General features: G+C 40.1%; 1 protein-coding gene across 1 annotated transcript in view; it reads right to left on the minus strand.

The window, feature by feature from the left end:
• The window catches only part of kaznb (kazrin, periplakin interacting protein b), a 44,891-nt gene that overhangs the window by 9,081 nt on the left and 21,675 nt on the right, over positions 1-14,135 (minus strand). Inside the window, exon 2 of the mRNA XM_030777657.1 lies at positions 6,715-6,873. Coding sequence (XP_030633517.1) covers positions 6,715-6,873 — 159 coding nt within the window. The remainder of the gene's footprint in view (positions 1-6,714; positions 6,874-14,135) is intronic.

Raw genomic sequence — 14,135 nt, forward strand, 5'->3', positions numbered from 1 at the left:
TCTCGGAACATATACTTTCAAAGTATACACTGCCTGCACTTGCCTTTTGATGTTTTGAAACATCCCATCTGTAATCTGACATCTGAGATGCTGTATGTTTATGTATGTTCAAATCTCTTTCCTCTTATACTGCAGGAATGTTGCTCTCACCTTCTGTATTTAGATCTCCAGAGGTCAGTGATGGAGAGAGTGCAGGAGTCCTCAGGCACTGACACACTTTCTAAAGCCTCCAGGGAGAATAAGATCTATGGGATGTTATAGATGGAAAAACCTAAAGGAACATACTCAAAGCACCACACACTGTATTCAGGCTTAGAATAGTGTACTGTGAGTTCAGCTGAGCTCCTCTGTGAATCTGTATGGAAAATGAGTTTCTGTACCTTTTACTGTAAACTGAGAATATATCCATTTTCTCACAAGATATTAAAATAACCACCCATTCGTTTTTGATTGTCAGTTCTCACAATAATCTAGAAATAGAAAGGACTGACTTTTTTTCCTCCAAATTTGAGAATAGTCGCCAGTATTTTTTCCAACAGTATTTTCCCAGACTGGAACTGCATTTCAACATTTCCATCTATGTTGCTCTAAACCTTGGAGATGGAATGTCAGAATGTTAAAATGTATTAGGGTGAACATGGTTCTTAGTGTACTTAAATAAATAGTTGTATTTTTGTTAAGTAAATCAAACAAAAGCTAAAAAAGGGAGGAAAAAAAAAACATTTCATGAGGAACTAACTGAAATAACCATGAGTCTCTTTATGTCTTGCCAAAAGTGAGAGCAGGAAATAATTGGTAAGCTGTTCAGTAGTTTTACAACATTAATTCACATTCAGCTCCTGATACAACACAAGCAGGATGCTGGGGAGAGTTCAAACAAACACAAAACAAAGGGATCCTTTGTAACTCAGAGAAGGTAACTCTATAAAACACTAACAGAATATCATCACAGTGGATTATTCCAGTCCCCCTCCATTCAACCCTTTCACAATGTTTCTATTTGATATACTGCAACAGGAATGTTACTCCACTACTTAGGTTGCTTGAAGACTGTCTTTATAGTAGAATGTACTTCTCCCAACACATCTTAAAGGAGCAAGATTCTGTATTTCTGCCTCTATTCACCAGGGCACAGTTGCCCACTGAGCTGAGTGACTTTGACAATTACTGACAAGAGTAAGGCACAGCTAGATGGGGGACAGTTCATTAATGGCTAATGGCTTTCACACAGGAGGATATCAAAAGAGCGCAGATAGTTATTAAACCCAACCTCAAGCAGAAGCAGGAATCACGAGACACAACCACTGATAAAATATACCACAAACATATTCATATGAACGTGAACCAGCATCATTAGTGCTTCTCTTAAATCTATTCATAAGTGAGCAACATTGCCACAGATACAATTGTACGGATATGTTTGGATGCTGGTTATCATGCATCCACTAGGAGGATGCTGTTTTTACGACATATGAGCCATTGCATTGGTTATCACCGATCTTAGCCAGATTCATCAACATCCAGTGGGGTTGAACTGTAACATTAATTTGAAATCTCATATCCACTGGTGCCTTAGGAACAGTAAACTGAAATGATTTCACTTCCAGAAAGATGTGAGACTTCATTGGCACACTGTAAGATTGCAGAGACTTGTGGATAAATATGGATAAAACATTGGAGTGTTTTATCAACAAGTCGACAGGCTGACCCAAATAGTGTGGCCCATATAGAAGCAAAACACCAACCACAGCACAAAATGCACGGCCTACGCAAAGGCTTAAATCAAAAATAGAAGCTCCAGTCAATGATTCCTCATCAGTAATAAAGATAGCATTAGAAACAGTGGGTGGTGTGTGGGCTGTTTTGCTGACAGAAAGCTGTTTATTCCAGTACAGAAATATGTCCATGTAAACGCATTACAAGTCTCACACAATGCCAAGGATTGGGAACAGTTCTTGTGTTACTCAGACAAGTGCATGAGGTACTGTGTCACATTTCTTTCCAGCAACAGACATTTAACATCCCTAATGAGCACTACAGATGTAACATATATCCATGGTGCAAAATAATTGCCACTTTTTGTGAGGATTGGTACTGATAGTATTTTGACGTGGCAATGTAAGTGTGCCTCTTTGTGTTTGTTAGCCCTCTTTAGCGCCAGGGTATCTGTGGACAGGTGTGCTGAAGTAATTGCCTAGCATTAGCAATACATGTAGGGTCAGTTTGCTCATCCCTGCTGGAGACAGCGGTTTTATTTTTTTACTTTTATAATGAGCGGATTAGGCCTAGCGTCAGCAGTGGTGCACCAGGGTTTGGGTGACAAAACCACAAGCACATAGCCACATACCACCTAGATGTATGTAAACGCAACACATGACCACTACCTTCTGCTAGAGAGGGCAGCTCACTGTGTTAGTCAAAACTAACACACTATCGTAGAGCCAGATGTTACAGTCATCAGACCTCTAAACACAATGCGTGAGAAATGAGAAGGTGTCACTGCTTCAAATAGTGTCACGTAGCAGGGGAACATGAACACTGCTGCCAGCTGTCTCAAAAACCAGCGCACGTGTTTAGGTGTGAATATCAGATAAAAGTCACTCTCAAGGAGAGTACAATTCACAATTACATTTACATATACATTCGTTTATTTAACAGGTGCTTTTATCCAATGATAACGAAACCCTTGTGAACTAAGACTGATTGATGTAACTTAGTGTATTGTGTTCACTGTCACAGTGGGTGGACGAGACAGAGCTTAACAGTGTATAACATGTCTCTGTGGTGTAGGCTGTGGGGTTAAGGTTAGAGACTAAGGCCATTTATGGTACTGGCGTCTGGCAGCAGGGAGTCTATGGGTCAAACTCATCATATTCTTCTATTTAGACCATGACCACTGGGGAAAGAAGCAGATCAGCTGCAGGAGTCGCATAACACTGTACTACTACTGATCCTTCCAAATGCTACCAAATCCTACCACATGTCACTACCCCCCTTATAGCACAGAGTCATGTATTCATAAACACACACACACACACACACACACACACACAACTTCACATCGTAGACCTACATGTTAACAGACAATTCACATATACATTGAATAAGAGGAAAAATCCTACTGCACAAAAAAAAAAAAAAACCCTCACGGAAAACATGTTCACAGATTCTCAAAGGAAACAGTAAACCTAGAGCATGAGGACATAGAAACAAACTCTCAAATTACAAGAGAGTGACGCAAACACAAACTTGGGCAACACTGGGGGCTAATCACAGGGATGAGCCATAGAACTGGTCTCTCACATTTGTTCAAGGAAAACAAAATAACATTCAAATATTATAATTAACATTCAAACACTAACAGCACAGTTACTCGAACAACTTAACTCTCGCTCTTGTTCTCTGCTATTTACAAATGAATTGATTTCATGTTAAAAGTAATACATTATTTTTTACCATGGCAATCTGTCACCTGAATGCGAGCACATGCAAATCATAGGGCTACAGAAATCCTCTCTGTCTCATATTTGAGTGTGAGAAAGGTGTGTAGAACAGTGCTTCATGCTGTTGATTCAGTGGGGTGTGGAGAAGACACTAGGCTTATTACTTAATGCCACAGGCATGGAACAAGCACTGACTAACTCAAGATCATACAGTTAAACCTTTAAAAATGATTTCTCCTTCATCATTATTCAAATGAGGTCAAAAAAAAAAAGTTTGACATGCTCCTGTTCAGGTCATTCAGGTTACTGCTGACATGTGGAATGCTTTAGTGGAGATTAGATGGCATTTAAATCGGAATAATAGCTCAAAAGGATGCTTGTTTTAAATCCACAACATTGTCAATGTTCTAAGTTTGTCCCTCAGTTTTTAGTCAATGTTTGTCCCTGTCTCTCCGAAAATATGACTCATCCCCTGTAACATTTTCATATTTTTGAAGTGGATTAGAGAAATGGATGAAGAGCGCAGATTAAGAATACACAAATGTTCAATCAAAGTAAGAGTTACTTAAAAAAAAAAGGGACAAAAATGCTATAGTGCTGGATGTGCTTTGTGTGTTCTGTTACAAAGACTTGATATGACTCTGATACATTTACAGTTCAGTTCTCTGCTACAACTACTTTACTAGAATTATCACTTGGTACCAAGGCCACGACCCAGACAATTCATAAGTAGCATCAAGACACTGAAAGTACTTGTAAGAAGATTACTTAGCTGTGAAACGGTAAGTTAATGACAGGTTTAGAACATTGTGTTAAATGGTTCACTGAAATGCCGCTCATACATTCATAACACATTATAAAACACATGTAGACACACGTGCTTGAGTCTCTCTCTGTCTCTTTCCCTCACAGAGACACACCTGTACAGAGATTCATCTCTACTCTCACTCTTCATTCTCTCTCACTCACCTGGTCTGCCCTCTTCCTTGTCAGACCGCATAGCCTCCACAATGCCAGCTCTACCGGGCTCCACTGTCAGCACTCGTGTGAGTTCACATAGCCAGCAAAATTAATCAGGATACCCGTGGCATACAGGCTCTACTGCACTGTACACACCACTGACTCCTCCTTAACAGGTTACTAGGAGGTGCTCCTTTGTGTGTGACCAAGTGAGCTCATTCTCTCTCTCTCTCTCTCTCTCTCTCTCTCTCTCTCTCGTTCTCTCTCACTACCTGTTCTGGGAGTGTATGTCTCTAAAGTGCCTACTGTTTCTCCCCTCCCCCTCTCCAGTTTCATCATCCTGCTGTGTTCACTCCACCCACTGTAACAGCCATAGGGGAACCATGTGGGAACTGACTCTCTTTTCTCAGTACAGTACAAACACAAACACACAGAGGAGGGCAGAGCAGACAGGTGAGCAGACAGGTGAGCAGACAGGTGAGTGTCATGGCATTAGCCCTCCGGCTCCACCCAGTGGAAAAACTGCGACAATCACCAACTCAAAATAAAAGACTCGTTTTCCTTAGGACTATTCACATATTGTGTAGAAATTTCTTGAAAACACAAGCTATAATCCCATGTCCACCATCACCATCATCATCATCATCATCATCATCATCATCATCATCATCATCATCATCTCTGTCACCATCTCCAGCACTCTGAGCATGTGCTCCTGTCAGGACATCAGCAGGACTCAGCAGCAAGTTAAGGCTGTGCTGTCTGGCCGTGTGCAGGGACTCTGGGATGGGCTGTCAGATAACCGACTAGATGAGTGTCAGCACCATCCAGGGCCTAATGGAGTTGATGTGGATAGGGACCTATTCCCTGTCATGGACTGGCTCTAGCCTGGGGCTGAGTGGCAGCCTCAGATACAGGGGAAACAGACAGAGTGCATGATAACCATTGCTTGTATGTTTAGCTTCAGTTTAACCACAGATGCAAAATGCATGGTTCAGTTGAAGCATGGACGCTAAATCTCAACTAAAGGTGCACCTTTGACGCAAAAAGTAATCCTGTGTACTTATTTGTGTATATTTTCACCACAGTTTGGCTGACAATTTAACAGTTTTTATTTATGGACCATGAGTTTGCCCTATATTAGTCACATTTTTATCTATATTTATGCCTTGTTAACTAATGAAAATATAAACAGTATGCTTATTTATGTTGGAACAAAAAGACAACAATTAGCATCCTAGCAGTGACACATTGTTTATCGACCTCCTCTTGAAGTGCTGGGAACAGGGAAGAGTGCAGGCTGTCCACAGAGAGAAAGGATCTGTGTTTACACCGCAGATAGTGCCTGAACCACTTATGCTCCTGTGTTCACAGGGGTGCAATGCTAGAAAAAAGCAACACACTATTTCATAAATGCATGTACACACACACACACACACACACACACACACACACACAAACTATATGACAGCAACAAGCTGTTGCCATGCTACTTGGCACTTTGATGTGTTTCCTGTGTCTGTCAAAACATTCTTGAGTGTCATGTCACAGTGTTCCTGTCTGACAATGTAGGGGAAACATCCATCACTGACTCCAAAACAATTAGCACTGTCATTAGTTGGCCTATAAACTGAAATCAATTCCGCTAAATCAGCCCACATCCTTTCATTACTGCAACTGTGCCATGTGTGGTTACAGTTGCTTAGCAGACAGAGGTCTGTGGAAAAAATTAATGGAAAAAATGATGAGATGAGGAGGAGTTGAAAATAGAATAGAATAGAATAGAATAGAATAGAATAGAATAGAATAGAACAGAGAAAACTACATATTGTAATCTCTGTGAGTGCTAATGTAAATGCTGAACATAATTACTTTAATAACTTTCCAGTAATAATCCACAAACCTAAGTACTGGTTCTCTAAATATCTCAAGAGAATTGCTGGGGTGTTTTTTGGTGGTGGCTGTGATAAAAGGGAGTTTATGATTGGAGAGGACAATGCAGCTCACTCCAGAGGAGCGGCAACAGGGACTAAAATGGACGCCGTTACACGTAGAAAACAGAGTGCCTATGACGAGACAAAGCTCTGTGTGAACAATACACTTATTGGTGTCTCACAGCAATTAGGGATATTATACAGGCAAAGTTTGACTTATCTCCTCTTAAGAAGATCTTTGTTCCCATTGGTTTGATACAAAACAAATCTCACCACATACTGGACATCACACAGTTACTGGCATACTGGGCTGTATGTGCACACACCCATACACACATACACGCACACACACTGGAATATCTTGTGCAATATCCTACCTTTGTCCAGTGAGGAGTCTGGAGTGTTAAAGTCCATCAGACGTGACATATCTGTTTGGAAACAGATGTCCGTTACCACTCCCTTCTGCCTGTGGTGGACTGCTGGATCTGTTTGGAGGGAAAAAAAGACACACATATGTTGATAGGGGTGCTTATTCACTTAGCCCATGTTCCAATAGATCTGACTGATATATGGGCCCAGCACATAACGTCTGATGATGTGCAATATGTTTTGTTTTGGCACTGTGAATGCTGGTTGAGAAGGTTGAAATATTTGAACTGGCAGGGGGCACCAATATGCAATGCTCACACAGGCACTGTGTGTGTGGGGGGGGCTGGGTGGGTGTGTGTATTGGTGTGCTGGAACGGTAAAAGTGTGAGTCATTCTGCCAGCATTTCAGAGATGTAAATGTTCATCTTGTAATTAATTCTGCTACAAGGACATTGAAAAAAAAAAGAAGCAGAACATCCACAGAATGGTTTTCAAAGACAATTAATCATCTTTCATACACTGCTCACACCACGGCCGTAATCAGTCTGAATAAACCAACCGAATTTAAGAGGTACCAGCTCTAAAGAGCAACTTATCTGATATTCAGAAAAGTAGGAGATAATCAGAGAAGAACCACAAACACCATTTAGTGTGTCCCATTCATTCATCATTGTGTTTTTATGGGCAGAACAGAAGCTGAGGTAGCATACTGATGTGGGAGAAAACTTTTATGGAGAACAAGGAAAGAGATGAGTGATTATATGTAAGTGCTACACACCTGTGCTCATCGCTCAGCTTGCTCATAAATCTAGTACTTGATGAATATATTTCGCTGAATTTTGGTGTGTTACTGCAGGGTCAGCCTGTTCCCTGTGAGTCAGACACGGAAGGTATTGACAAGTTTTCTGTGACCGTGCTTGTGGTTTCGACATCTTTATGTCAGATGTTTTTTTTTTTTTTTTTGCTACCTCCTTATTAATCTCAGCACTTCTTTAGCCCTGCTGTTCACGGCTGGATGCTCACCTGAGCTGATTGCTGTAATTGAGTACAGAGCCTCAGTGCAGTAATCTCTTAAGGTGACTGGCCACTCTCCTTTCCCTTTCTCTGTTTCTTTGTATTTAAGTCTTTGCAGCTAATTTGAACAAATTTGATCAACACAAAAGGACATGCAATGTCTACACCATCATACTTTCACTCGCCTCCCTCCGTCTCTCTTTTAGCTTTCACCTCATTCCGCTCTTCCTTCTTTCTTTTCCTCTCGCATTTTACACATCCTGTGGTTTCATTTTACAATTTATGTGAGGCCGCAAAGAAATACGTTTTCAGCCGAGAGGAAACAATAACATTTCTGCTGTGTCACGGTATCATTTCCCAGGGCAGATCACAAGTGACAAAAACCTGATATGGTTTTTCCTTTTTCATTTTTTGTTCAGCGCAGATGGATCGAGGTGACGGATATTGATCTGAGGTCGTCTTATTACAAATAAAACTTCCCATTTTCATGTTCGCACATTACTGAAGGCCCAGCCACACTCTGAAAGGGCACTGACAAGATGGACATTGATGAGTGGTACCCCAGTTGAATATCAAGAGTCACATATTGAATAAACTGCAACAATATTATATCCAGTTATACTGGCATTTGTGAGGGAATTCTAAGGTTTGGTATCTCTTTACAGAAAAACAAGTACATCATTCATTTTAAAATGTCAGTTTGGTTATTGGTTACTCTACCCTTTTATTAACAACTTTCACTGAAAGGTAAGAAACATAGTCATTAACATATTGAGTATTTTGTGAAAACAACTGATATTGAAGTAAAACTGAGCCGTGAAACACTGAAAGCCTGCCAAATTCACACACAGCAATTGAGAACACAGCACTGCAGTATTGAGTGATGGGGTTTTTGTGTAGGTGACTGCGTGAACTGGGAATTCAGGGATGCTCATTGTCAGCTTTGCTATTCAGCGGATCTACAAGCGACGAAAGATGAAATCATATTTACACAAATTCATTCCTTGCTACGTTTTGGTCACCTCAGAAAATCATGCCATGTATATGTCAGCCTCAGCGTTTTTAGTTAGCTTAATTCATGGATCACGTTTAGTACTTATGCATCATCCAAGGCTACCAAGTGGCATTATGCCCTTCTTATTGGTTTGATTAAGTCAGAAATTCTCTCAAAGTATCACAGTTCTTGGGTTGCCCATTTAAAATGCATTTAATAAATATCTCTGGTGACGAACCATTTAAGAATTTTCTTGCTGAATTTTCATTTTTGGTAAAGTGTTGAACCCTGAGTTTTCTTTGCTGGGGGCAGGAACTGCTCTGCCTGAATTACTGGATCTTCTTCTCTGGCTTTCCTTTAAATGTAGTTCCACTTTTGTTTTATTCCATCCAGAGGTCATTGCTCCTTAGGGCCTACAGTTAGGAGTTTAAAGCACTGCACAGACTCTAGGAATCTATTCTAAGCAAAAAATAAGATTTAAAGCAATTCTTAAAGTTAACATAATTCTTGTGAAACACTGCCCCACCTCACTGTACATTTCCCCTGCCAGTGTTGTACCAATACCATTTAGCTTGTCTAAGGCTTAATGAGTGAATACCATTCAACTTAATAAGTTCTTCTTAATACTGAACTCCTTTTGCAACTGTAACTCTAAGGGGAAATTTCTTTTCATACACTTAAGAAAAGAGATTTAAGATTAAGGACTGAATATATTGGTTTAATTGAGTGTTTCACATCTCTCCTCTCTGGAGAAGAATATGGAGAGAAGTTATGAAAATAATAATGTGAAGCCTGTTGTAGGAACATCCTCAAACAAAAGGCAGTACAAAATTCTTCATTAATTCCACATTCATATGGAATGAGACACTGGCTTGGTGATCAGCCAAACAATATGTTATTTAACATGTTTATTCTCACTTATCAAACTTGAACACAGAATCAATGAAAACATTCTTCTAAATGTGATGATGTAATGTCTTGTTCCTAAACATTTGGTCAATCAATAACTTGTTTGTAAAGCAGTACCAGTGGTATCTGCACAGATACAATGTGATTTGGTCAAGTGAAAGACATAATGGTAAAACATGACGTTAAAAAACTGCACTTTAATTTATCAGTTGCAAGTTTTGTTCATATACAGACACAGTGGCTTTGTGGAGGCGAAAAAAAAACCCATTTTTTTGTTTTCACTCATTTGTGTGGAGGCGTATGCTGGTGGGTGAGCACACACAGTGCACTGTCCCTGGCTACATCAAAACACAGCAGCCCACTCTGTTTGACACTGCTGTGATCACTGCTGATAACTGCTGCAACAGCCCTGCCTTTAACAGTTTGCCTGCGTCTCCGTGGCGACGAGCTTTCTGTAAGGGGCACACATTAACTCAGGCTCAGTGATCCAGCTGGAGAGGACTAACCGAAGCCAGTCTCTGAAGTGCTCTTGTCACTCAGACACTCCGTCATGTTCTCCCAACTCTGCCATCACTAACGCATTCATACCATACCTCTTTAAACACTACACACCCCCTCCCTCCATCTCCAAACTACAAGGTGCAGTTCAACATACTTTGGTGAAAGGGTTTCCATGACTATATTAAGAGGAACAAAGCTTACATCAGGCCTGGCAGAATGCATGTAACTTCACAAGTCAATACATCAAAGAGGAAGAAACAACAGATATTTAAAAGTGCTGCATTCAGAAAGAGGAGTCTCTTGAAACATCTTTATTTCAGAGTGTTTGCCAGCCCTCCATTACCTGAGCTCATTCTGACTTCAACTGCACAGACATTCACTGATCTCGAGGCGGCTGGCCGAAAAGAGAAAACCTACTGTAAAATGAATCATTACTAAGGAGAGAAGCTGAGCAGGAGAGGGAGAGATGAAGAGAGTTACCTTGAAGTGATGGGGATTAAGAGTGGCATAGGTAGGACCTGAAAATGATTTAAATCGGGCATCCCTGCGGCACTTGCGTTCAGTTCATAATTTCTTAATGCAAGTGGAATGCAGTGCTGTAATTTATCATTAATTAGCTTTGGAGGTACCTGTTAATATGGCTTCTTTTAGTTTTTACTTCAGAATACTTTGGCATGCAGAGTATTAATTAATTAGTTAAATTAATTAGACTATTAATTAATCAAATTTTAATTAAATATTGATTTGCTGTGGCAATGGCACATCTGCGTTCTTGAATAAGTATAGTTATTATCACTTGCTGTTCCTTAATATCTCAAGCAGAGTTTCAGTGATATTCTCTCTTTCGCACATCAACCTGAAAAGTGGGGCTCATCCAAATTCCTCATCGAAAAATGCTGACAGAACAAAAAGAAACCCCCTTCCACCCAGATCGGACACACAGCACTTTGCTCCACCTTCGCAAGGTGTCATTAACAGGCCACAGCATAGATGGCATTGATAAATTGAAACAATCTTCTCTTGACTGGACAGTCTCAGAAAACAAGTGGAGGGTCCTAAAACTCACAGAAACAATAACCTCAAACCTCACGTAACCTACAAATGGAAGCTCTAAATAACACACATCTTGGGATAGTTGGTAGAGATAGCCTAATTCAGTTATTACCAACATAAAGTATTGAATATATGTAAGAGAGTAAAAATATGAAGTGATTTAAGAGGGGAGATATGATTTTTTCCCCATATTTATATTCTCAACAGAAAAACATACAAATTAAATAATACTTGTTGCCTAAAGTTTGGGGATATGTAGCTTTCAAGGTAGGACTAATTGTTACAGAAGAGGACAGTTTTCACCTACGATTTACATGCAATGGCAGCTTCGCACTTCTGAGCCCAGCCGAGCGAGAAAGCAAAAGCACAGCTGCATAGTGACACAGCTCATTAGCGTTGCCAACAGAGCATTTCTCTTCACAAGCATTTCTCTTCACAGGAAGAGGTGGACAGCACATCACTGCTACCTTCCCTAAATAATCATGCCTCTCTCTTACAGTAGACAGTAAGAAAATAGGAAGGAGGAAACTCTGCAACTTGTGGAGCTGTCAGCTGTCGGCTGTTAGCTGGCGGTTGATTATGACAGAGTGAAAATTAGCTGGGAATAAATATATGTTTACTGTTAGGTAAAGCTTCTGACGGACACGCCTTGAGGTTTGGTTAAGGCAAAAAAGGGCCCTTAAGGGGACGGAGTTTTAAAGAGGGAACAAGATGAGAGATTGAGGAAAATAATCAAAGACTACTCTTCTGTCTTCATCATCCTCTTCAACCCTCCAGTGAAATATACTGCATGACAGTCGTCCAGACATAGCACTGCCATCAGCTGGAAAAATGCTGTTTATTAATTGGTATTTATAGTCGTAGATGTCAGAAGAAAATCAATAGACCTTGCTTTTACAGCACATTAGGTCTTAGAGGCTCCTTCAAGGGCTCTGTGATTCACTGCCCTGGGCATGTTCTATCAGCTACCTGACCACAATAAAACGGTGACACGGCAGTGCCCAAAGGGGAACCTTTACACATACAGTCCCATCAGAGACCCTGAGAGTTGCTGCTCTTAGAGGAACACGCAGAACAGAGAGTGTGAGTATTACAGGAGCATTATGTTTGTTGAAGCCTACTGGAATGTGTTGGACTCTTCACTCCAATTATGGCCCCTTAAAAGATGACTCAGCCAGTTTCATTAAATAGTAACATGATACACAACAAGGCATAGACAGACAAATGAAGGAAAGCAATCAGGCAGCATTGAAAAGCCTCAACAGGCTATTTCAGTGGGTTACATGTGCAGTAAAAATGGAAAAAATTAAATGGAGATAAATGACTGCGTCAATACTTTTACTGCCTGCTTTTTTTTTTAAGAAGAGGAGTTTGACGCATTGAACGAGGTAAGGGGTAAGTCTTCCATTTCATTTTTATTGTAAATTCATACGAATGACCTATCACTAGCCACCAGGGGCACACACCGCCAAAAATTCACTGTAAATATTTCATTGCCAAGGTTCTAGGTACGTTTGTGGTAAGCCTTTGGTAGGAAAGAAATCCTTATTGATCTGTGAATTTATACAAGCAATTTGGTGCTCGTATCAAAGACATCATCATATACTTAACATAATCCAGTGTGTTTCTTCTAAGCTGCACAGTGAATACTTCACAAAGAAAATACTACACTGAAGTTATTTAACCATCTGAAGGCAATTCCAGAGGTAACATCTTCAGGTAAGTTACTTTTAAGCAAGTTGTGAGCATATGACCACAGCCGAACTGGATAACTATCTATAGACCTGTTATGGCACCGTGGAGTAAATTAAAAAGTCTGACAGGCAATTTCACACATTTGAGCTCATTGAGCTTCTTTCAACATTTGCCTCATGGCTTATGTGCTATAAAAAGATGATATTACCTCATCAGTTGAGTGAGTTATGAAGGCTTTAGAAAAGGTCTGCATTCAGACAGGCTTAAAAGAATATATGAGTCTATTGGTAGTACTGGACACAAGTTTGAACACAGGTTATTGAGAAGAGGTGAATACAAAGCATGGTATGTTCAGAGAAAAGGAGAACCATCTCTGTCACTGGTGAGCTCTGAATACACGAAGACAGGATGAATGAAAGCAGGTTCTTCTCCACGAATTTCAAAGACTAACAAGGGAAAGTGAACACTTGCAAATTCAACTGAAAAAAAAAATTGAACCTGAAGAGATACGCTTATGATCAACTTCTATCACTACATTTCCAGATAGGCTCTATTTTAGATCATTTTAGACTACATTCAATCTAGTGGAAAAGAACAAGTGTAAATATGTTGGTGTTAATAGATTTTGATTTATGAGACACAGACATAAAAAAAACAAACAAACAAACAAAAAAAAAACAGAAAAAAGAGCATCTTCATACTCACTGATTCCTCACTCTTCAGATTCTTTCACAAACTACGAGGCGATCTGAAAAGCCACCTTCAGCTTCAGTATCTCGCATTCATCTCATCATATCCGCTCTCATCTCTGCCGTCGTCATAAATCAGGGGGCTAGAGATGGAGCAGAATGCCCAAACACAGAGTGCGCTCAGTTTTGGCCTTGCCTGATCAAAGAGGATTGATTATACAGGGCCAATGGGATTACTGTAGCACGAGATCTATTTGGTAATCTGGGCAGGGGTAAAGATGGCATTGCCAAGGTGCCAAGAGATCTGCAGATCAGAGATAGCTTAAAGATTTGAAAAAAAACGAATAAGCCAAATGTTTCATGGATGTTCCCATTGAGAGCTTTAAAAATAATACGTTGTGCATTTATATCAATCTCATAAAGCCAAAAAAAAAATTTTCATTTCTAACGAAATGAAAACTTATGAAACAAAATGAAGCGATACAGTATTTTCTCTTACAATTCCGATGACCCCCTGATTCCATGGAGTGGGTTCTGCACTAATTCTGTCATATTGTTGAATTCATTCCAGAGA

Source organism: Chanos chanos, chromosome 6 (genome assembly GCF_902362185.1).
Source record: "Chanos chanos chromosome 6, fChaCha1.1, whole genome shotgun sequence".
Lineage (NCBI taxonomy): Eukaryota > Metazoa > Chordata > Actinopteri > Gonorynchiformes > Chanidae > Chanos > Chanos chanos.